The 22,191-nt window shown below is 40.3% G+C and overlaps 1 protein-coding gene across 4 annotated transcripts in view; it reads right to left on the bottom strand.

The window, feature by feature from the left end:
* The window catches only part of LSAMP (limbic system associated membrane protein), a 626,714-nt gene that overhangs the window by 42,328 nt on the left and 562,195 nt on the right, over positions 1-22,191 (bottom strand). For all 4 annotated transcript variants that reach the window (XM_021068414.2, XM_021068415.2, XM_021068416.2 and 1 more), the window contains 1 exon segment: positions 1,226-1,360. In XM_021068414.2, coding sequence (XP_020924073.1) covers positions 1,226-1,360 — 135 coding nt within the window.

Genomic DNA, 22,191 nt, shown 5'->3' with positions numbered 1-22,191 from the left:
GTAGGTACTGAGAGCTGAAAAAAAACCTCCTCTTTCTTCTGAGAGCATGGACTTCAGAATCGAACAGGCTAGAGTCTGAATCCCTTTCTTCACACTTTCTTTCTGTGTCACTTGGAAAGGCAAGTCTACCTTCTTGGACTTCAAACTCTAAAATGGAGTCAATTAGATCTACCTTGCTAGGGACTTAATACAGAATCACTGGCACATAGGTTAACTGCGTGGAAGGCTTAAAACAGGAAGTAACTTATCATTGTCCAAAGCATCTTTTCAAATAAGGGTTAAAACATCCATGCACATGTGTCTGTGCACCTTTGTACATGTGTGTATGTGTGTTATATGCACATACGTGTGTACATGTGTGTGTGCAGCATGCATTTGTGTATGTGTGTGTTAAATGCACAGGAGGGAAGAACTGTCAGGACATCCCTTTGTCCCTGTCACTAGCCACAGTTATATGATGTGGAACTTGAATTTGAATGATACAGAAAGTCACTCCTAACTGAACAGGGTAAACGAATTCTCTTTATTCCTTTGCTGGGTTGACACATATCATATGGATCCGCCCCCCACCCCCATCTTCTGAACTACATCTAAGGATCCTTTCATCTTAGAAGTTCAAAGTATGCCCACTTACCTATGCATCTTGGTGAAATCTTCCTTTCTAATGCCCATACTTTGGGACAAATAGATAACTGGTATTAACTTATCAGGAACCCCTGGGAGCCATCAGGACACATGGTATCTGACCACAGTGGCTTAAATTTGTCCCCAAGGCCAATTAGTTCAATAGAAGAGGATAAAATATGATCTTGAATTAGTCCCTCCTGACAAACAATGCATGAAGATGAAAATTCCAGTTAAAGCAAGTATAAATTGTTGCCTTTTCCAAAGTGGTATGACCTTGGTCTCCACAAAGACCAGAATAATGATTGCCAGAAAATGCTAGTGCTGTCTGATCATGTTTTCTTAATTCTACAGTATGAGTAAAAGACAGAGTGTATTGTTAAATGCATTACAGGATATATTTAGAGAAGGTAGAGTTGATTTATCAAATTCAAAGGCCAAGTCCTGCCCTTGGATGTGTCCAAAGTACAAATATGCATCCCTGACCAGAGGGGCATCTGCTTGAAATGCAATGTTCTTTTGCTAAGGGGATTTTTAGAGCTCGCTGGAGAGGGAGGTGGGCCCTGGGCACATGGCACCTGCTGGCTCCTGTCATACTTACAGTTCACAGTGACCTTGACTTGTTTGACGTCCGCCGAGGAGACCTCATTGGCAGCTTTGCACTCATATTTGCCTGACTGCTCCCTGGTGATGCCGAGGATCTCCAGATATTCTTCTTCTCCTTCAAGTTCTCTTCCTGAAAAATAGAGGTTTGAGTGATTTTTTTTTTAAGTTTATAATATGCAGCAGATCACCTCTTTTTTTTTTTAAAGCAATAAATCCACATGGCTTTTCAATACTTTGACAATATACTTTGTCTGAGGTCAGGTTCTATAGAAGCAGACCCCAAGAACAAAAGTCCAGGGGAAATAATTAAGGAGGAGGTGATTGCAGGAAAAGATGGTAGGGGAGTGGGAAAAAAAACAGGATCTGAGAGAGAAAAGAGCATAGCAGGGGTGCAATGCCAGGTTAGCCCAATCTGGGGACAGTACAGGTCCCACTTCAAAGATGTCCTGACCAAGAGTCAAGAAGCTGGAGTGTTTAGACATTACAATTATCAGTCACTGGTTAAAGGCTTAGAGCAAAGTGGGGATTGCGGGGAGGTGCATGAAAGCTGTAAAGGGCTCAGAGGGGCAACCACTGAAGTGCTGACATCATCAATTACCCCATGCTGCAGAGCACTCTTTCAACCAATGCTGCTATTAGGACAAGTGGCTTCCTTTTGAGAAACTGTCACTCTTCTCCCCCAGATTATGTGGAATTCTGTTCACAAAGGTCACGTTTGAAACTCTGTCCTGCAGTTGTGGTTTCCTTATTCAGTGTCAAACTACATCATTGGTGAGGCTTTCAGGCCATGGACCAGCTCTTAGAGAATGTGCTGCTGGTAGTGCACTTTGTCACGTGAGGATGGAGGGTGAAGTACCAAATATTGGCTAAACTCATGGGGCTTAGGGGGTCTGAAGGTCCCTTTTTGGAAAGTTACAGAAAGTTGGATATGTGCATTTTTGTAAAGAAATATCAAGATGGGCAGGTTTGTTAATTTCCCTGATTAAACAACTTTTATTTCAGGATTGAGAGAGAGAAAGAGGTAGAGGAAATGGAAGGGGAGGAAAAGAAAAAGGGGTAAGAGAAGGTGAGGAGGAAAGGGGACTGAGCTTGGTTGGAAAGGCCTACTGACTTTAGCTAATTGCAACTCCCCTCACCCTCAAGTTATAAGCCCCCCTGCTGTTGGGTTAGGACAGAGCACAGAGCAGCAGCTGGGTGCTAAAGAACACAGTCCTGCCACCAGGAAGCAAACTTGCTCCTGGTCATCCTCCACTAAATGGTACCAATTAATACCTCTGCTCAAATGCCACAAGCTGTTTTCCTTTTTTGGAAATTCCCTGTTGGCCAAATCAACGTAGCAGACACTCAGCACAGAGACAAATTCACTGTCTAAATATGGCAGCTAAGCCTGTTAACTAGGCTCCCAATAAAACCTACAGCCTCTTTGATAACATTCTATAATGCAACTGTCAGGAATACCAAGCTTCAAATCTGTCAATTGTCATATTGATGATTTTGAGGAAACTCCTCAATCCCAACAACAAAAAGGCAATAGTTAAATAAAAAGTTTTTGCTTTGGAGTCCTGCACATTATCTAGCACATGCTTCTAGTGAAACCTTTTTAGAATTAGTCTGTAAGTGCACAGCTGCATATTATTTACAAGAGGCTATTTTCTTCCTGCCTGTGTTTTTTTCCACCTTTTCTCTTCTCCACAGTCATGTAAGTCGTCAGGCTTGACCTCTCATGACACAGAAGTAGAATGTGGTAGGAAAGAAAACAAATCTTAAAGAGGACGATAGTCCACTTCACTGGGTTAGATGGGAAGAGTTTGGGCTTGGAGGGAAAAGAAAAAAAAAAAAAAAGGTCTTTCCTGAAAACCTGTAACTATGAACTGAGAGTCATGCCAACTAAGCAATGCTAAGAATCTTCTGGCTAAAAATAAATACCCTGAAGACAAAAGGCAAGGCTGACAATTTCAGGCCAAAACAGGAGAGAGCTTATTAAAAATCCAGAGTGCAAAGGTAGAATTTACAGTAAGACAGCATTATTGATTTTGAGAATAATGGTGGGTTATAATGAAAAAAAGAGTTAAAGATGAGTTTAGAATGGTTTAGGATTTCTGCCATGCTCTGCTCCCTCATCCATCAACATTATTTCTAGGTAGGTACAGGGGTGTTAGCAGAAGAAAGGGAGAAGGAGTATAGTCTTCTAGAGGTGGTTAACCGCACTGAATTCCCCTCACTCCCCGTAAAATACCCAGAAATAAGGTAACGAAGCCCTATCTAGCATTTTGAATTTCTAAAAGATATAGACCAGTTCTAGGAGAGGAAAAGATGATTTTTAGCAACAATCAAGGCCCTCCCTGTTTGGGAGGGCCTATGAGGGTAAACATTAAGGTTACCTAGAGAAAAGCAAGTAATATGAATTGGGTTTCGGACCTAAGATTTGTACATGAATACTAGCATAAGTATTTATCATCTCATTATTTTCCTGATAAGCAGAGAATAAAATAAATCTTCATGGGATGAATTTTTAACCTCATGTCTCTAGAAAGAATTTCTCCCAATACCACCTAAGGATGAAGGAGGAGTTTTCCCCTAAACTCCCCACCCCTAAGGCAGCAAGGCCACTTTTGCTAACTCTTTTGATACCTCTCCTGCCCTCTGCTGGCCGCCTCTGTCTCCAGCATATGATGTGCACAGCTGGTTCATTCCACTGGGAGAGCCTCAAGACACAAGCCGAAGAGAGGGAAGAGAAACTAGATGGTCTTCCCCCATCCAGCACTCTTGACAGGAATTTAAAATGTTAAATGACACCTCCGGGCCCTTCTTGTCATCCTTCCTTTATCTCTTGGACTCTTCAGTTGAAACTCTTATCCTGGCACTTCTTGTCTATTTTTTATGCACCCACAGGAGACTTTTGCCCACAAGACATAATCTTTCCTAGTTCACTCAAGCATTTCTCATTGATCCACAGTGATTTGAGGGAAATGGGCACTTTTCTACTTCTAGAAACCAAAGAACCAGATTGTCGATTCCTTGAGACTACGTCTTGCAATATCCCAATGCACAGCACAGGGTTTGGCACAGATGTGTTACTCAATAAATGTTTGTTGAGTTAGCTGAACTGAATGAAGAAACATAAGCAAAAACTACAGTCAGATTGAACACATCTTCTAGCTTAAGAGAATGAATACTGAAAGGTGGTATTTCTGTAACAGAAGCTGGCATTATAAATCCACTCCCTTTTAATGATCCTAACAAAGTACCCTTTCTCTGGGCAAGGATGGGTGTGCTGAGTCCTCTGCTGCTCAAAGGCTGCATGGGGCATGACCCCAGGATGTGCCTGCTATATGGATTTATTACTTCAGGAAAAGGTGTGGAGACACCAGCAGACCTCCAGGTGGAAATGGGCACAATGCCATTCCTTTCATCTGACCAGCTTCAGTTTCTTGTTTCAAGGCATGGAATTCACCACGTTAATCCTGAGTCACAGAATTTTAAGGTGCCCTTAGATCCTCTTGTTCTTCTCCCTTGGCCCCCCTTGTCTATCCCCATCAAGGCCCTTTTTCTCCTATCCCATCAGTTTCCTCTGATTAGCTTCTCTCAACCCAGGGATTCGGTCCATCTCCTTATACTCACTCAACCTTAAGAAAATTCTTAGGCCAGAACTAACATGGGCCCTTCTCTTGCTCCTATCTTTCATTTTCTGCCCTTGTATAATGTTTACTTGAAATGCAAATTTCAGTATTTTGGTATTTTAAACATCTCAACCTATTTCCACAAGCTTGCTCACGTCGCCGAGTGTTGTATTTATTCTGGGATCTGGTGTTTAGTTTCAATCTCCCTTTGCTTAATGTGCCTCTGTGTCTCCTGGCAATATTCAGCTACCAGGCGAAATAACTTCCCGTCCTCCTCAGTGGATATACCTTTCCAACTGTTCACATTATTAGCATATCCCCTCTTAGCCACTGTTTACTCAAGTTGTACATATTAGCTCTTCATAAGTCAGAGAGAAGGGCCTCAAGCTAATGGCAGGAGGAAAGTGTTCTCTTCTGTACTCCCTAATGTAGCAGCAAGTCAGTCAGGAACAGCTCCCATTAAGCCAGGTGCTATCTTCTGAATACAGTGCCTTCAGAGGACCATGCTTTGCTGAAACCTGCAGAGTTCACGTCCAAAAGGTTGATTTATTTAGATTTCCAAGGTTCACCAGGCATTTGGAAGCAAGTAGCCCACTGAAATGAAATACATTTCCTTGGTGCTTCTCTCTCTCCCATTCTATCTTTCTTCCTCTCTCTCCCCCACCCTTGTCACACACACACAGGGCAAACTTACAAACAGCTCTTTATATGTACCTATAACCATTCACTCTAACTTTTGGGAAACAGCATATGCATTAACTAATATTTGCTCACTAAACGCAACAGGCCTATTTTTGAAAAATTTCCAGGGTATGAAAACCTGTGCCCTACTTGGAATTTTAAAAAAGATACTGCAGAGTTCCCCTTGAGGCTTAGTGGTAACAAACTCGACTGGTATCCATGAGGATGTGGGTTCAACGCCTGGCCTTGCTCAGCGGGTTAAGTATCCAGCGTTGCCATGAGCTGTGGTGTAGGTCACAGACGCGGCTCAGATCCCACTTTGCAGTGGCTCTGGCTTGGCTGGCAGCTGCAGCTCCAATTGGACCCCTAGCCTGGGAATTTCCATATGCTGCAGGTGCAGGCCTAAAAAGAAAATAAATAAATAAATAAATAAAATAAACTGCTACCCTAATCATCATTATGACAGCTTTCTTTTCCTTTATTTGAAACATAGAAAATACAATTTAGAAAACTTGTTAAATTTTAGTGTTTTCTGACTTAAAAAACGTAGAATTTCAAGGATTCTTACTTGTCAGGAAATGGATGAAGCATTTCTCCCTGCCACTATTCTAAGAGGAATCTTATAACATCTCTGCAGAGCATTACTTTACAGAAGGGAAGTTGGGTTTTAAATGCAGTTGACATCCCTTTCCCCACCTAAATTTGAATATTTACAAGTGACTGTAAACACATTGGCTATATACACAAACACATATACAGATTAATGAAAAGCAAAGAAGTGGAGCTTGTCTTGCAAGATATATGTGTTTTTATGTGTGTGTTTGTGTGAGTCTATGACCTAAAGAGGAGTGAAGAGGGTGAGCAAAAGCTAGCTATGAAATTCTAACTCTAAAATAAAAGAAAAATGGATTGCAAATCAATGATGCCATTTGAAGTTTCCTGTGCCAACTTCAAATGCTGTAACAAGTTTCTGTTCTTACAGTACATTTCATGTTTTCTTCCTTTTTTTTTTTTTTTTTTTATCCTAAGGACATACTCACCTGTTCCTGTTTTTGCTTCCTTCTCTACTTTTTTTTTTTTTTTTTTTTTTTTTTTTTTTTTTTGCACATCGGGTTTCACATAAACGTGCTTAAAAAAGGAAGGAAGAAAGAACACAAGAAGTCTGGAAAAAAAAATGCCTGTGATGAGGTTCTGTTTATATTTCCAGCCATGTCTCTCTCCAGATCCTTTGAAATTTTTGTTTCTCAGCTTCATATCCCACCTGAGAGCCTTTATGTTTGACAACGTTTCTGTCCAAAGGTGAAAACCACTTCTCATCCCCACCTCTCATCACCCATCAATGGAGGGGTGAAGCGTGGCAAATGCTCTGTGATTGAAGGAAAGCAGGGGTGGGCAGGGGACACAGTTGCTAGAGCAGCAATCACAGGAGAAAAAAAGGAGACCCAGGAGACAGTAATGTATTGAAGAGACTGAGAGGGGAAAACTGAAAGAAGTAATACAATGAAGATGATTATAAGGAAGAATTAGAAGAATAGAAATGAAAGAAGAGAGTGTTCTCTAGAGACAGAGCATTTGACTATAAAGATATTTGAGCTTACTTGGAAGGGAATGGGTAGGTTACCCTGCAGTAGAAATGGTTCCTATTTGAAAAGACACAACAGGGTGTGGATTATGCAAATTGGCCCCATGCCTTCCGTAGCCCCAAAGGGTGTAGTTAGTACCCTGAAATCAGAGGCAAGCACAATGCCAAGAAAGATTCACAACTGGTTTTGGCTCTATGAATGAGTATGGGCGAAACAAAGAAGAATGCCCAGCATTATTTTTCCTGGCATCCAGAGAGATCCAGTTCATTATGGTTTGCATTTTTGCTTTCACATACAATATATATATATATATCAGCTAGCTGACATAGTTTGAGCTCAGCATCCAAGCGGAAGTTGCCATTTATACATCCTTTCCAATCCCGGGCCTTGGCATTCCATTATTGTATGCATACTTAACCATTACTCCCTACTTGGTGTCAGTTTTTAGAAACTGTTGTGCTCTTCTAAAGGCTAGGCTTGGAATCAAGACCCCCTATGTTTAGTTCTCCAAAGGGGCATTGTGTTGATCACAGTTAATCTTCCATTGTAGGGACCACATCTGGTTTTGCTCCTCTTTGTACCCCTAGGGCACAGCACCATGCTGGATGCTGCAGCACTCAAGAAATCAGATTGCTTACAGATGAGAAACCCAGGGTCAGAGAGGAATTTTAAGGAACTTGTCCAAGTTCATAGTGTTATCAAGGAAGACTTGAGATTTGAAACAGGTCTGTGGACCTTTAAAGCCCAAGTTCCTAACTAGGTATAACTACTACTTTTATCATTAGAGATTCTAGTTAGCTAAATTCTTAGCTCTCAGAATCTGCTCTATTTCTGTCTTCTGAATATAAAACATGACGTTGAGAATGGGACTTTGGAGGAACTTCCAAAATAATATAGCTTAGTGATAGATAAGGAAAGTAAAAAGACTTTGGCTTTTATAAGGTTAGTCTACTTAACTTCCTCATCAACAGAATCAAATAAAGCAATAAATGAGAAAAAAGTTGGCATTTAAAAGTTTAGCCCCAGGTGCTTATTTACTGTGCTCCCTGAAAAAAGCAATATAAAGCCATTGGTGCACACGAAGGTCATCAGACAACAGTGGAGCTACAGCAACAGTGTAGAAGGCTCTTATGTTAGGAAAGACTTACTGGAAGAAGTGAGTTTTCATGAAGCTGAAAAATGCAGAGCCAGCCCATTGTAAAAGAGTGTGGCAGTCTGGTTATCCTGCTTGAAATAGAGTTCTCCATGCAGAAGAAATGAGCAACGTGATGTGACAGCAGGACATGGGCTAGGGTGTGAGGGGTGGTGTGAAGTTTCTGGATTTGCTGTGTTCAGTATCGCTGCATCTCAATGATGATGCAGTGGAGCCTTCTGGCATCCATAAGGTACTGAGTAAAATGACATTTTAAAAAATAACTTGTTTGAAGCTTTCTTCCTTCAATCCTTTCTTCCTTCCTCCCTTGAGAAAACATGGTGGAGAAGCTTGGATCAATCCCATGGACATTTTATTTGTTTAATTTCCTTTCTATATCAATACCACTTACACTGGGTGCTAGTTTCTTGGTACTCAGTTCCAACCTGTAGTGTGAGAAGCTGCCCTGTGAACTGCTGTGAAAGTGGAGATGGTTCTTCTGGGTTGTTAAATAGTCATCATCAACCCTGACTAACTGGCAGTGGCTACCGGTAGTGGGATGTTGAGAAGGATGCTGAGGCAGAGCTTGACTCAGTAGGAAAGAGTGGTGGTATCTATGAGGACAGGAGAAGGAAAGTGTGACACATTCTTGGGCCCTCACCTGCCCTGGAGTCTCCTGTAGTCCACTTAGTTTTCTTGGATATGAAGAAATGTATCCTATTACAGCATATTTCAGTGCAGTTGGTACCCTTGGGGAAATTAGGGAAGAGTGCTTATTTTGGAGTGAAGATAGTGAGCTTCGTTCTTGACAAAGCTGGTATCAGGTTGGAACATCCTAGGGTGTGCATTCCACAGGCACTCAGAAATATGGAGCTGCTAAGAGACTAGGGCTAAATGTGGATTAAAAGTGTAATATATACGTTGGTAGTAATTCAAGCCACTGTAGTAGGGAGGGTAGAACATTTGCATGATGTAGCACTGTGTCATAAAGCAGGGAATCACTGTCTTACTTCTTTTTTATTATTCTGGGATGAGGAGAAGAAGAGGTAAAGAGATAAAACTGAAAAAAAAAAAAACGAAAGTACTTAGAAGACTCTTTTGGAATAAAACAGACATAAACATTTCTGCCGATGCTGATTATTTTTTCGACTATTTCCTAGGAAGGGAGTGAGGCAGAGATTAGAGCTGCTGGTCAGAGGAAGCAACAACCAAGGTCTTCCACCATTGTCATCAGAACAGTAGGGGTCTTCAGCGACCTGTCATTAGCAATTCTGCCATACCTGAGGATTAAATATCAAGAGAGATGAGAGCAGCGGTGGCTGTTTTCAAGAGCCACATAAATCAATTGGCATTTTGTAAGCGAATGTGTTAAACTCAGCAGGGCAACTGCACTGCAGAAGGATTGCTGGGCAAAGTTTTGTGGCTGCCACTGAAGCTTTTGAAAGGTAATTAAAGCAAAGTGGGCAATGACCCCACCTGGCCCTCCGTCCTTTCATCCCAGGCCCTGATGTTACAGTGACCTCATTGCCCTCACATCCCCCACCCCATCCCAGCCTCACTTCTTCAGCTAGCCTCACTGTCGAATGAGTCGTTCAATCCAATTCAGAGAACTGCTTCTGCTTAGAGTCAATAAATAATGAAAAGAAAATAGGGGGTAGGGATGCAAGTAGGCCAGAAAAGAAAATGGTTTAAGTGGGAAGTAAAGTGATGTTCTTAAAATGTTCCCATTTAACATAAGGTGGGCAAGCTCATCTAAAAAAAGGTGGGTTGCCCAGGAGTCAATACAATAATAGTGAGGAGTCTGGTTTTTTTAGACCAAAGTGTATGAATTAGGAATTAGCCCATCAGTGTTCAGTTTGGGTTGCAGCCCCCTGTGTACCAGCATCCCTCAATCCTGCCCAGGGATTTTTCAGCCTCTCTGGGAAGCAGAAGGAGCTCAGTGGAAATGAGGAGGGGCCTGGCTGGCTGCAGAGTTGGGAGCAAGTACACTGGAGCTGGGGAGTGGGAGAGACCAGGAGGGGCTCGTGCATGCTCTGGAAAGCAGTCCCCCTCCCAGGCTGGGCCCACATGCTCCTGCAGGGCTATGAGGCCAATGGGCCACAGATTAATAGGAAAACAGCAGCGGTGTGTCTCCACTGCTATTTATGTTTTAAGCACGTGACAGGCTGTCAGTGCAAGTGAGGTTCGCTAAATTTACTGCCTTTCAGATTACTGCCACAGTCTCTGACTTGACAAGTCACTTCATTTAAAAAGCACTGCATGAGGATGTTTCCTCCACTTCGTTTAAAAATAAAAACAAAGGGAGAGAAAAAGGCCACCGCAGAGGTTCAAATGATTGAAATGAAGAAAGCCCACAAGACCGCCTTAGCTTGATGGGAGGTTGCTGCTTTCACATACTCCACTCTAATTAAAGTGAAGGGACAACCCCAAAGTTCCCGGCCTGACTGATTTGTGGACTGGATGATATTTTTATGCGGCAGGGGGTGTGTGTCATAAAAATGAGTTTTTCTACCTGTTGGATTTGAATGCTTAAAGGACATTCAAGTGGAGATTTCTTCTAAACAACTGGATATAAATGAAGAATAAAACTACTTATTCTATTACACTTCATTTCGTCATTGGTTCACTTATTTTCCGAGGTCTTTGTAAACGGAAGAAGGTAACTATAGACAAAAAGAAGGAATTAACCATCAAGCAGGAAAAGGGGATAGAGATGGGGTACCTCTGAATGCTGCAGAAGGTTAACAGTTCAAAACATACATTTTTAGTATAGGAAGATCTAAATACTTAGAAATACATGTGCAAGTTGATTATGATCTAAATAGTAGAGATTAGGGCTTCCCAGGACAATAATACAGCCACTTGACAAATATCTTTTGCTACCGTGGGCCTGCCGATAATTTAAATAGGAAAGAAAAGAAATAGAGGAAGTAGAAGAAAGATATTATTCCTAACTCTTATGGAACTTACATTCTCATCAGGGATAGATACAATTAAGCAGCTCTAGAAGGCTCTGACTGTATTTCACCTGAGTGGGAAATTGATTAAATGCTTCGGGAATGAAATACTTGGACAATTTTTTAAATACTATTACCATATTTTCTCAGTGATTTTTAAATGCTACTCCTAATTACAACTTGGTTGGTTTCTTGATTCTGTTTTTTTTTTTTTTTAATTCCTTTTGACTACTCCTAGGCCAGTCTCCTATTATGTTATTGCCCTAGCTTTTAATAAATTCTAATGAAAGATATGAATAGTCATTTGTCAGAATTTTCTTGATTGGTTCCACCTATCTTTCTTCTTATGAAATTCAGAATTATCTCCTAAATCAGACACAAATAAGTGTTTGGTCTTTTTATTGGGTTTATATTGGATTTATAGGTTAATTTAGAAAGATATATCTTACAATTTTGAGTCTGCCTATGCAAGAATAAGATACCACATGTAAGTATTTGTTCACCCATCATTTTCCTCTCTTCCCAAGTCCTGAGAATTTTACAGTAAGCTTATTCTATATTTTATATTTTCTTATTTCTACTGAATAGGGTCCTTTTGCCATTATCTATTTTATATTAGTCATACTCAGAAAAAAACATAGTTTTGTATGACAATACTGTAGTTAATTACCTATTGAGTTATCTTTTTAGCTTATTGTTGCTAGAATGGTGTTGAAACAACACATTATCCATTTTGAAAAAAAAAACAAAAACACCTCATATTATTCACCAGAACAAATTAAGTCAAATGAGTCAAAATTAAAAACTTAATTAGGAGTTCCCGTCGTGGCGCAGTGGTTAACGAATCCGACTAGGAACCATGAGGTTGCGGGTTCGATCCCTGCCCTTGCTCAGTGGGTTAACGATCCGGCGTTGCCGTGAGCTGTGGTGTAGGTTGCAGACGCGGCTCGGATCCCGCGTTGCTGTGGCTCTGGCGTAGGCCTGTGGCTACAGCTCCGATTCAACCCCTAGCCTGGGAACCTCCATATGCCGCAGGAGCGGCCCAAGAAATAGCAACAATAACAACAACAACAACAACAAAAGACAAAAACAAAAACAAACAAACAAAAAAACAAAACAAACAAAAAAAAACTTAATTATAAGAGTATTTAAAAACTATAGTTTGATAATATTGAGGAAGGAAAGACTTTTCTAAGCAAGTCATAAGACACAGAAGCCATAAAGAAAAAAAGATTAATTAGTTTGACTATGTATAAAAAGCAAAAAATTTCCCACAGTACAAACCCTTTATTAACAAAGTTAATACATAAATTATAAGATGAAAAATGTATTTATAACGTATAGGACATGAAAGAGCCAAATTCCTTAAAAAGTTGAATTTGCAAAGTCAGTAAGCTGGACTGACCACTTTGGGAGAGAGTTTGATGATATTTACTAGAGCTAAGGGCATGCATATAATCCAGCGATTCCACTACTATGTGCTGTCATGTTCACAGCAACTGAAAGCCCCCACACTGTGTAGGGGGTAAATAAATTGCTGCAACTCATATAATAGAATACTATATAGCATAGAAAATGAAAAGATGAGAGCTATATGTGGCACCATGGAAATCTCCCATGTTTATATCAAGTGAAATAAATAAAATAAATATAGTATAAATACCCTCATATGTAAATCACAGACCAGTAAGACTAATTTACTTTTTTCCACAAATACTATATAGTTATAAAATTACAAAGCAAAGCAAGGAAAAGATTATCACAATTGTTATATCCGGTATATATTATGTGCTTCCTATCTATTGTGCTTTTCATATAAATGTATTTGCTTAAGAAAATTTCATTCATGTAATATAATGCTATCTAGTAATACAAAGATATATTGGTTATCAAATACTATGTATAGTATATCTACTTTGTGTTAAGTTATATGCATACATATGCATGTATGCATATATGTGCTTTTTTGTTGTTGTTATGGCCACATCCGTGGCATATGAAAGTTCCAGGGCCAGGGATCTGAGCCACAGCTATGACCTATGCCACAGCTGCAGCAATGCTGAATCCTTAACTCACTGCACAGGGCCGAGGATTGAACACAGGCTGCCACAGAGACAACCTGGATCCTTAAACCACTATGCCAAAGAAGGAACCTTCATATATATGCTTTTTTAAAACAAACGAACACATTTGCTTATATATACACAATGTCTACACAATATTAGTAGCAGTCTGATTTCTGGATTATGGAATAATAGAGCCAGAAGTGTGTGGTCAGGGAATTTCTCTTCATTTTATGCCCTCCTATACTCTTTGAATATTTGACATAGATCATATATTATTTTCATATTAAAAGTTTCTTAAAAATGGAATTGGATTTAATAATTTCAATACAGGGGGAAGACATACCCACCCTGGCAGCTGTCTCCTCAGGGCAAGCTTCTTATAATGAAAAAGAAAATCTCTGAGATTTTTCTATTTCTGGCATAAGGTAAGAAGAATTAATAGGAAAATAAGACACCAATACCAAATGACAGGAGGGATGATGGTAAGGAAGTTGATATCACATAAAATCTGAGCAATTCTCTAATTAGCTCGGCAATAAGAAGGTTTAATGACTGGACTCAGGCACTGTCTGTTCCACCCTACCTCCTGCTCTGCGTCTATTTAAGAATTGTGACCTGCAGGCCCACTCCACCCTGAAGCAGTGAGACTTGAGCCTGGCCAATTGTTGGAAGCTCTGCATCTGCTATTGAGAGGGCTGGGACTTCCGTGCTGACCCTGCAGGTGGCAGGCACCTGGATGCACAGTCAGACGCCTTTCCCCTTCCTGTTCCCCTTCCTCCACCCTGCATACCAGTGTGCTTGATTGCTCTTTGGTCTGCGTCACTGGCACTCAGACTGCACTCTGGTCCCCAGGTGGAGCTAAAGTAGGGCTAAACTATGAACTTTCCCCATCATCTAGTTGTCACTAAGTCCATGCCTCCAAGGCTGGAGGCTTCTGCTCTCTATCACTGATTCATAGCCTACTTCCTCTATGCAGCACCATTACCCAGAAATTTCTGTTCCTCACTGTCATCATAGCCATCGGACCTGAATATTCTGAGAACAATCCCAATCTGATTTTCCATAATGACATGAACTATGAGTCTTCCAGGAAAGGAGAGGAAGGCTGAGGTGTAGGTAGGAAGAACCCATTCTTTGTCCTAGTGCATTTCTTGGTTTATATTCCTTCAGTCCAAGCTGAACTTCTTTTCAGCTTATCTTTTCTCACTGGGAACTTCTAAATTCACTCGTGGCTTAGGCCCCCCAGGGCCTACCTGGCAAGAACTACAAAATAACTTCCTTAAAATAACGTCCTTAAAATAACTTCATATAAACTGTATAGACCCTATACAGTTTATAGGGTCTATATAGAGATGTTTCAAGGATAGAGGAGCAATTTCTAATATCTGTCATATAAAATATTAGGCTCAGTATTTTTTTTACAGTATATAGCACAGAACTTTGTATTTCAACCAAACACATAAATGTACTAAATCATTTGTTTATACCAGACAACTTCCCAGCCCTGTGTTGAAGCCATTTCATTCACTCCAGGAAGTTTTCACCTCCAGGAGGTTTTCCAGGAGGTTTTCCTCTCTCACTTCCCATTCTCACTTTACAAGGAAACAACACAGAATAACTGTACATACAGAGATTTAGTTGCTAATGGATTTCATCCAGGACCTATCACATGCTTGTTTAAGACACTTAATAATTGCAAGGCATATTGTTGTAGATTAAATATGTCCTCCAAAAATTTGCATGTTGAACTCCTACCTTCAGTGTGATTGTATTAAGATGTGGTGGCTTTTGGAAGATGCTTAGGTTGAGAGGGTAGAATTCTCATGAATGAGAGTAGCGCCCATATAAAAGAGACCTTGGAGGAGTTCCCGCTGTGGCACAGTGGTTTAAGAATCTGACTACAGTGGCTCAGGTCACTGTGGAGGCACGGGTACCTAGTGCAGTGGATTAAAGGATCTGATATTGCTGCAGCTGTGGTGTAGGTCACAGCTGTGGCTTGGATTCAATCCCTGCCTGGGAACTTCCATATGCTTCAGGTGCAGCCATAAAATTAAAGAAAAAAAAAAAAAGAGGAAACCCCAGAGAGCTCTTCTGCCCCTTCTGCTATGTGGGGACACAGGAAAAAAGACTGCTGTGAGCCAAGAAGTGGGTTCTCACTAGATACTGAATCTGCTGGCACCTTGATCTTAAGAATTCCTAGCCTTCAGAACTGTGAGAAACAAATATTTGTTGTTTAAACCAGCTAGTCTATGATACTTTGTTATAGCAGCCTGAACTGACTGAGAGAGCATCTCTACTCACTACACAGCTATTCATTTATTTCAGAGTCTCTGGAGTCTAGCCAAGGGTCACGTATTTGGAAGTAGGCGACTTGGACCATAATTACACACTTCCTAGAAATGGCTTAACTGAAGTGAGGCCACAGGCTTTTCTACAAAGACTATTAAAAATTACCCTTTTGAATGTAATATCTATGTACTCCATAAACTTCAATCAAATATACTAATACATTACTCAATACCCTTTATACATGGCCTCTGTACATCAGATATGTGTAGAAAATCACATATCTTCAGATGGATTTTTAAACTCTTGTTAGCATTTTTTTCCCCTCTTTTTTATGGCTGCACCTGCAGCATGTTGAAGTTCCTGGGCCAGGGGTCAAATTGGAGCTGCAGCTGTGGCTTATGCCACAGCTATGGCAACACTGGATCCAAGACACACCTGCAAACTATACCACAGCTTGTGGCAACATGGGATCCTTAATCCTCTGAGCAAGGCTAGGCATTGAACCTGCATTCTCACAGAGACAATGTTGGGTCCTTAACCCACTGAGCCACAACAGGAACTCCATCTCTTCCTACTGTTTTTGAAAGAAAAAAGTAGCTATGTGAATCAATGTATTTCCCCTTTTGTTTTCATTTTAGAAAAATTATGAAAATATGTGCCCAGGCATAGTGATCAGCTTATCTCAGGTTCCAGCCAGAATCTATCTCAGTGCATCTCAAAGTATGATCCATAGACTACATATGTAAGAACCATACTGGGAGCTTGTTATACAGGCAGATCATGGGCCCTTCCACAGACTTAATGAGTCAGAACTGCTTGGGGTGAGGCCCAGAAAACCATGTGTTACAAAGCTCAGCAGGTGATACTCAAGAACACCTACATTTGGGACTATCCAGCTGATCTTAGTAGTCTGATATTCAGAGGCACATCGCTTTTCTCCTCTCAAGGGATTTCAATTAACAGTAGCTGACAGGTTTAACCTTGACCTGGAATTGAGAAGGAACCCAGTTTTTATGTCAGGGGATACTATGGGAGAAATGTTAAATTATCAAGGGAAGAATCAATGTTCTGCATTGAACTTGACTCTCAAGTCCCATCACTGAGCTAACAATTCCTCTATTTGTTAGTATCACTTTGCGACACTTGAGCACCTTGCATACACTAGTTCATATATTTATATAGGTGTATTCTTCTTTTTTTTTTTCTTTTTGTCTTTTGTTGTTTTTGTTGCTATCTCTTGGGCCGCTTCCGCGGCATATGGAGGTTCCCAGGCTAGGGGTTGAATCGGAGCTGTAGCCACCAGCCTACGCCAGAGCCACAGCAACGCGGGATCCGAGCCGCATCTGCAACCTACACCACAGCTCCACGGCAACGCCGGATCGTTAACCCACTGAGCAAGGGCAGGGACCGAACCTGCGACCTCATGGTTCCTAGTCGGATTCGTTAACCACTGCGCCACGACGGGAACTCCAATATATAGGTGTATTCTTTTCTCTTTATTTAAAATGAAGCTACTTAAGTTCAGCAAAGTTAAGGAACTTGCCTAAAATCACACAGATAGTAAATGGCAGAGCCAAGATGTCTGTGTGACACTAATGTTTTAAACAATTGTATCTATTTTTCTATTTTAAAAGTCTCATCTCTATTCCTGGGATTAATCTCCATCTTGTCTACCACTACTAGACACTAGCTCCTGAAAAAAGCCAATGCTGATTACCTGCTCACCTGCCTGGAACTCTGAACAAAGCTTCTGTCCCAGTTCCCAATTGTCTACTGTCCTCTACTTTCCTCTCTCTCCTGAGGTTCATTGTGTTTTGCTTGGCATGATTACTAGATTTTCATATTGCAAAAATAACAGAGAATAGGTCATTTACATGCAAAGTTGGATAAGAAAATGCAAACTTTCTTACCTCCATTATTTTGAATTTTGTTACAAAAGCACCTTTGACTGGTAGATAAGCTATCCGTGAACTTGCAGAATGATGAATGGCTGGTGACCTTCTCAAGGATTAGAAGATCTTCTAAGAGTACATTAATTTCTAAACAGGTGAGAGATTTAATTCCTTTGGATCACATTACATAGGATTCCAAGCTATTCTACCCCATACTTCCATATTCTGGCTATAGAATTACATTGAAATTACATGTGGCCAGCATGAGGTTCAGGCAGATAAGGTGATATAATGCAGGGGCTGCCTGTGTGGTGAGATCTGACAGGTTGCCAAGCAGGATAAATTGCCTCAAAGATATCAAACTTTAAAGCTTAATTATTTTCCCATTAAGACTTCTTTTACAATGCAAATATTAATGCAAACAGTTATACCTTTTATCAGCTAATGTCTTAATCTTCAATGAACACCTACGGGACTTGTCAGCCTGCTGGTAATCAGGAGAGGTAGTTGCTGAAAGAGGTTCTGGGGAATGGGTAGGATTGGATTGGAAGAAGAAGACACTCTTAGAGGAAGGGGGTTTGTGCACAGCTCAGATATACTGAATCTGCTCTGGCTTGGTTTGTCTAAATGTTGGAGGTAACACTGAGACAGAAAATCATTCTCAGGAATATCTAAGTCTTGGTGTGAAAGAGTTGCAAATAGGGATAAAAAGGTCACGGCTTATGGCACTTATAAATGAGCCAGTCTTGGAATAGGCATAAAACACACCAGAAGTCTTTGGGTTCATTTGAGGTCATGCTAGGTGATCTTTTAAACTTGCTGATCCATATCTTGATGAGAGCAATCATATCCAGGTTTTCAGAAGATAATTGGGTAAATTCTGAGCAGGAGGTCTTGGAATGTCTTCAAAAAATCACTAGGCTCTCAAATCTCCTCAGCCCCCTTCTGCCTTGGATACTATTCTAAAATATTGCTGGTTTCCAGAAGGCTAAAGCTGATTACATCAATATCTCTACATTTACTGATGTGGAGTAATACCTTGCAATTTCAAAGTGAAAAAAAGTTACACACCTCAAAACACCACCTATCTACAGATGGTTTCACCTGAAGGGACACTTAGCAGTGGCTCTTGGGCGACACTGTCTGACCTGCAGTGTTCAGGGGCAAAGTTGACCACAGGAAGATGTGAAGGCAGAAAAGGATGAGGAGGAAGTCGTGCCCCAAATAAGAAGGTAATGGAAGGGGGGCATGGGGGGGGGGTCACAGGAAGAAATGCAGTAAATCAGATCTCGGGGAAGTATAAGAGCAGGGAGAAAATGCTATCAGAATTACAACAGCCTAGGAGTTCCCTGGTAGCTCAATGGGTTAAGGATCCTGCTTTATCACTGCTGTGGCATAAATTTGATTCCTGGCCCAGGAAATAGCTTCCACATGCCCTGGGCATGTGGGAAAAAAAAATTACAATAGCCTAGCACAGACTCACAGATAACTACAAAATCAGCCTGTTGGCTGTCAGGACAGAGAGGTTCGTTTTAGTTGGTTGAACCTAAGCCTATTCACAAAAAGACTTGATCTGGATATGACATAAAATAACCATGCTAATAAGTGGTTACCTGTTATTCTACATATCGGAAAGTAAGTGAACAGAATGAGCCTATGATTGCAAAAGTAGCTGGGTATAGGCAAGTTTCGGGGTCACAAAAGTTTGGAGTGGTCATGCCTGACAACACAGTGATAACCTTTAGTCTTCTTTAAAGGACTAGAGTTTTTTGTTTGTTTGTTTGTTTGTTTTTGTCTTTCTGCCATTTCTTGGGCCGCTCCCGTGGCATATGGAGGTTCCCAGGCTAGGCGTCTAATCAGAGCTGTAGCTGCTGGCCTACGTCAGAGCCACAGCAACACGGGAACAACCTACATCACAGCTCATGGCAACGTCGGATCCTCAACCCACTGAGCAAGGCCAGGGATCAAACCCACAACCTCATGGTTCCTAGTCGGATTCGTTAACCACTGAGCCATGACAGGAACTCCTCAAACAGCTTTTAAAGATCAGTGTCCCTCCCTGGTCTTGACACAGTTCCAGTGGTCTAAGGGCAGATGATCAAGGCACATCAGGGATAATGAAAAAGTTTTGTCCCTATGTTCAATGCTTATCTAATGAACTGTTTACCTACAGAACTGTTGAGTGACATCATGGGTGAGAGCTGTTAGTGGTTGCCATGGGAAAAGGAGGTGCTGATTGCATATGAACTGCATGTGTGAGTTATACCTTGGTTAGAGCATGGCTAGGTTGGATCCACGCTAAACAAAAGAACAAAATTCCCAAATAGTCAGATGTCTGACCTCCCCCTCCCCGAGTCCAAGCAATGGCTATTGAGAAACTACCCCTCTTTACATCAAGGAGTCAGAGTTGGAATATCTTAAAGCAACTTAAAAATGAAAGGTATTTGAAAGAAAATAGGAGGGAGTGTAAAAAATATATTCCGGGACAGCTGGAGAAAACTAAGTGACAAAATTTTGGTTAGCAGGAATGTGGAATTACTCCCTAACCTGGCAAGAATATATTTTTTACTAAAGAGTTGAAAATTTAAAACCCGAGGCACACATATTTAAAAGAAAGTTTAACTGAAAGTTTAAAAGTGATTTCACTAAATGTAATCATATAGATTTAATTTCCTCTCTGGAAAAGATACTAGTAACTTTTCCAAATTATAGTTCAGGACATAGGTTCTTAAAAGTAGCAGAGCACTGGGTAATTGTAGCACTCTCTGTCTAGCAATATATCAAATACAAGAAGCTAAACATTTGATTACATGATTTTGTGTGTACCATACATTGGATTGTTAGATTTTAATTCAGAAAGAAATAGTGTAGACATCGAAAAATTTTGAGAATGTTTTATGGGACAACCTTCAATCAATAAAATTCTATTTTATTCAGTAATATTCCTTCTATGATCAGTAAAAGAGTGCCAGTATTCCATTTGGGCAGCAGAACCACTATGCTCAGTTTCTGGAACACTGGTGTTCCTTAGTACATAGTTTGGAAACTATTTTTTTGGCTTTTTTGCCTTTTAGGGCTGTGCCCGCGGCTATGGAGATTCCCAGGCTAGAGGTTCAATTGGAGCTACAGCTGCTGGCCTACACCACAGCCCCAGCCACGCAGGATCTGAGCTCCATCTGCGACCTTACAACACAGCTCATAGCAACACCGGATCCTTAACCCACTGAGCGAGGCCAGGGTTCAAACCTGCAACCTTATCGTTCTTAGATTTGTTTCCGCTGAGCCACGATGGGAACTGCAGTTTGGAAACTATTAAATAGCTCTCAAAGGACAAATCAATGCAATTATGCTCAAGAGATAAATCAAAATCAAGTAATGTAAAGGGATGGTAGGTAAACTGCCAATCATCCAAACTTTGATAGCCATTAAGTGAAAAGCCAAATATGACTGGGAGAATGACAGGTTGGGTTCTTCATAGGGGTGGAACTCTATTTCATGAGAGAGAGAGAGAGTCTACAAATACAGGAAGGGTGGCTCCCCTTTGCAGCGAGTACCAGCTCTTCAGAATAAAAAGTACATTAGAGAGTTTAATTTGACAACTATTATACATTCAGCATCGTCCTGGGAAAATACAACAAAGCATAAGAAGACAATACAAAAAATGTAAAGAGGATGTAACTATTTAGAAAACCATTACATTAATAACAATTAATTAATAATAACTTAAATTTGCTTCTACTGTCAATATTCATTACCTTTGGATGTTCTAGTTTCTTACTTTCGAATATAATGACCAGTGCCCAGAGACAGTAGACACCTATTGAAAGTTAATTACTTTTTTAGTCTCATTTTCTTTCTGTCACAACCATTTCTAAGAATATTTACCTCTTAGACTCTGAATAACCTGTCTTATATCTGCTGAACCACATAAAACTAAAGACTGGAGATTTAACACAGATGTCTTTACTGAACAAAAATCTTTTGGTGCTCTCAAGCTTTTTGAAATGGACTGTATTCTGTCTATGGAATGTGTATCTCTAATTAAATCCACTTCTTACCTATCAAAAATGTTTTATTTTTGGCATAAATCTAGATATCTATCAATATCTATACCCTATTATTTTATCGATAAGCAAAAATATTTAAAAAAATACTTCTTGAGAATGTTTTTTCCCCCAAGTCTGTTTTAAGTTGGATCTAGTAGAGGTGCAGAGAGAGCAAACTGGCCAATGGGCCAAATTTTACCTGGTGCTTGTTTTTATACAGCCCATAACTAAGAATGATTTTCTGTTTTAAAATAGTTTAAAAAGTTAAGCAAAAACAATATTTCGTAGCACATGAAAAGTGTATGAAATTCAAATTCTAGTGTTCGTAAATAAATTTTATTAGGATTTAGCCATGCCCACATATTTGCTGGCTGTCTACAACTAACAACATCAACAGCAGAGTTTAGTTACAACAAAGACCATATGGCCTACAAAGCTTAAAATATTTACTACCTGGTCCTTTACGGAAAAAATTTGGCAACCTCTGGTATTAAGGAAGAAACTGTAACATGCAAGTCTGAAGAACTGCATTTTTCCTTGGCTCTTGTGTTTCCCCCTTTTTAAATTGGGGAATATAGTGGATAACATCAAGGTTGTATTTCAGAAATGTTCTAGGACCTAGGATCTAAGCAATTATTTTCAAATAATTACAGTATTAATACCAATGAGTCCACTTTCATTTTTAGGTCATCTTT

Source organism: Sus scrofa, chromosome 13 (assembly GCF_054392235.1).
Source record: "Sus scrofa isolate SSC_HxYL_T2T_F1_AM1 chromosome 13, Sscrofa_HxYL_maternal_Yorkshire_Landrace_v2.0, whole genome shotgun sequence".
Classification (NCBI taxonomy): Eukaryota; Metazoa; Chordata; class Mammalia; order Artiodactyla; family Suidae; genus Sus; species Sus scrofa.
The sequence above is the reverse complement of the archived record's forward strand: the minus strand, read 5'-3'. Positions and strand labels throughout refer to the sequence as shown.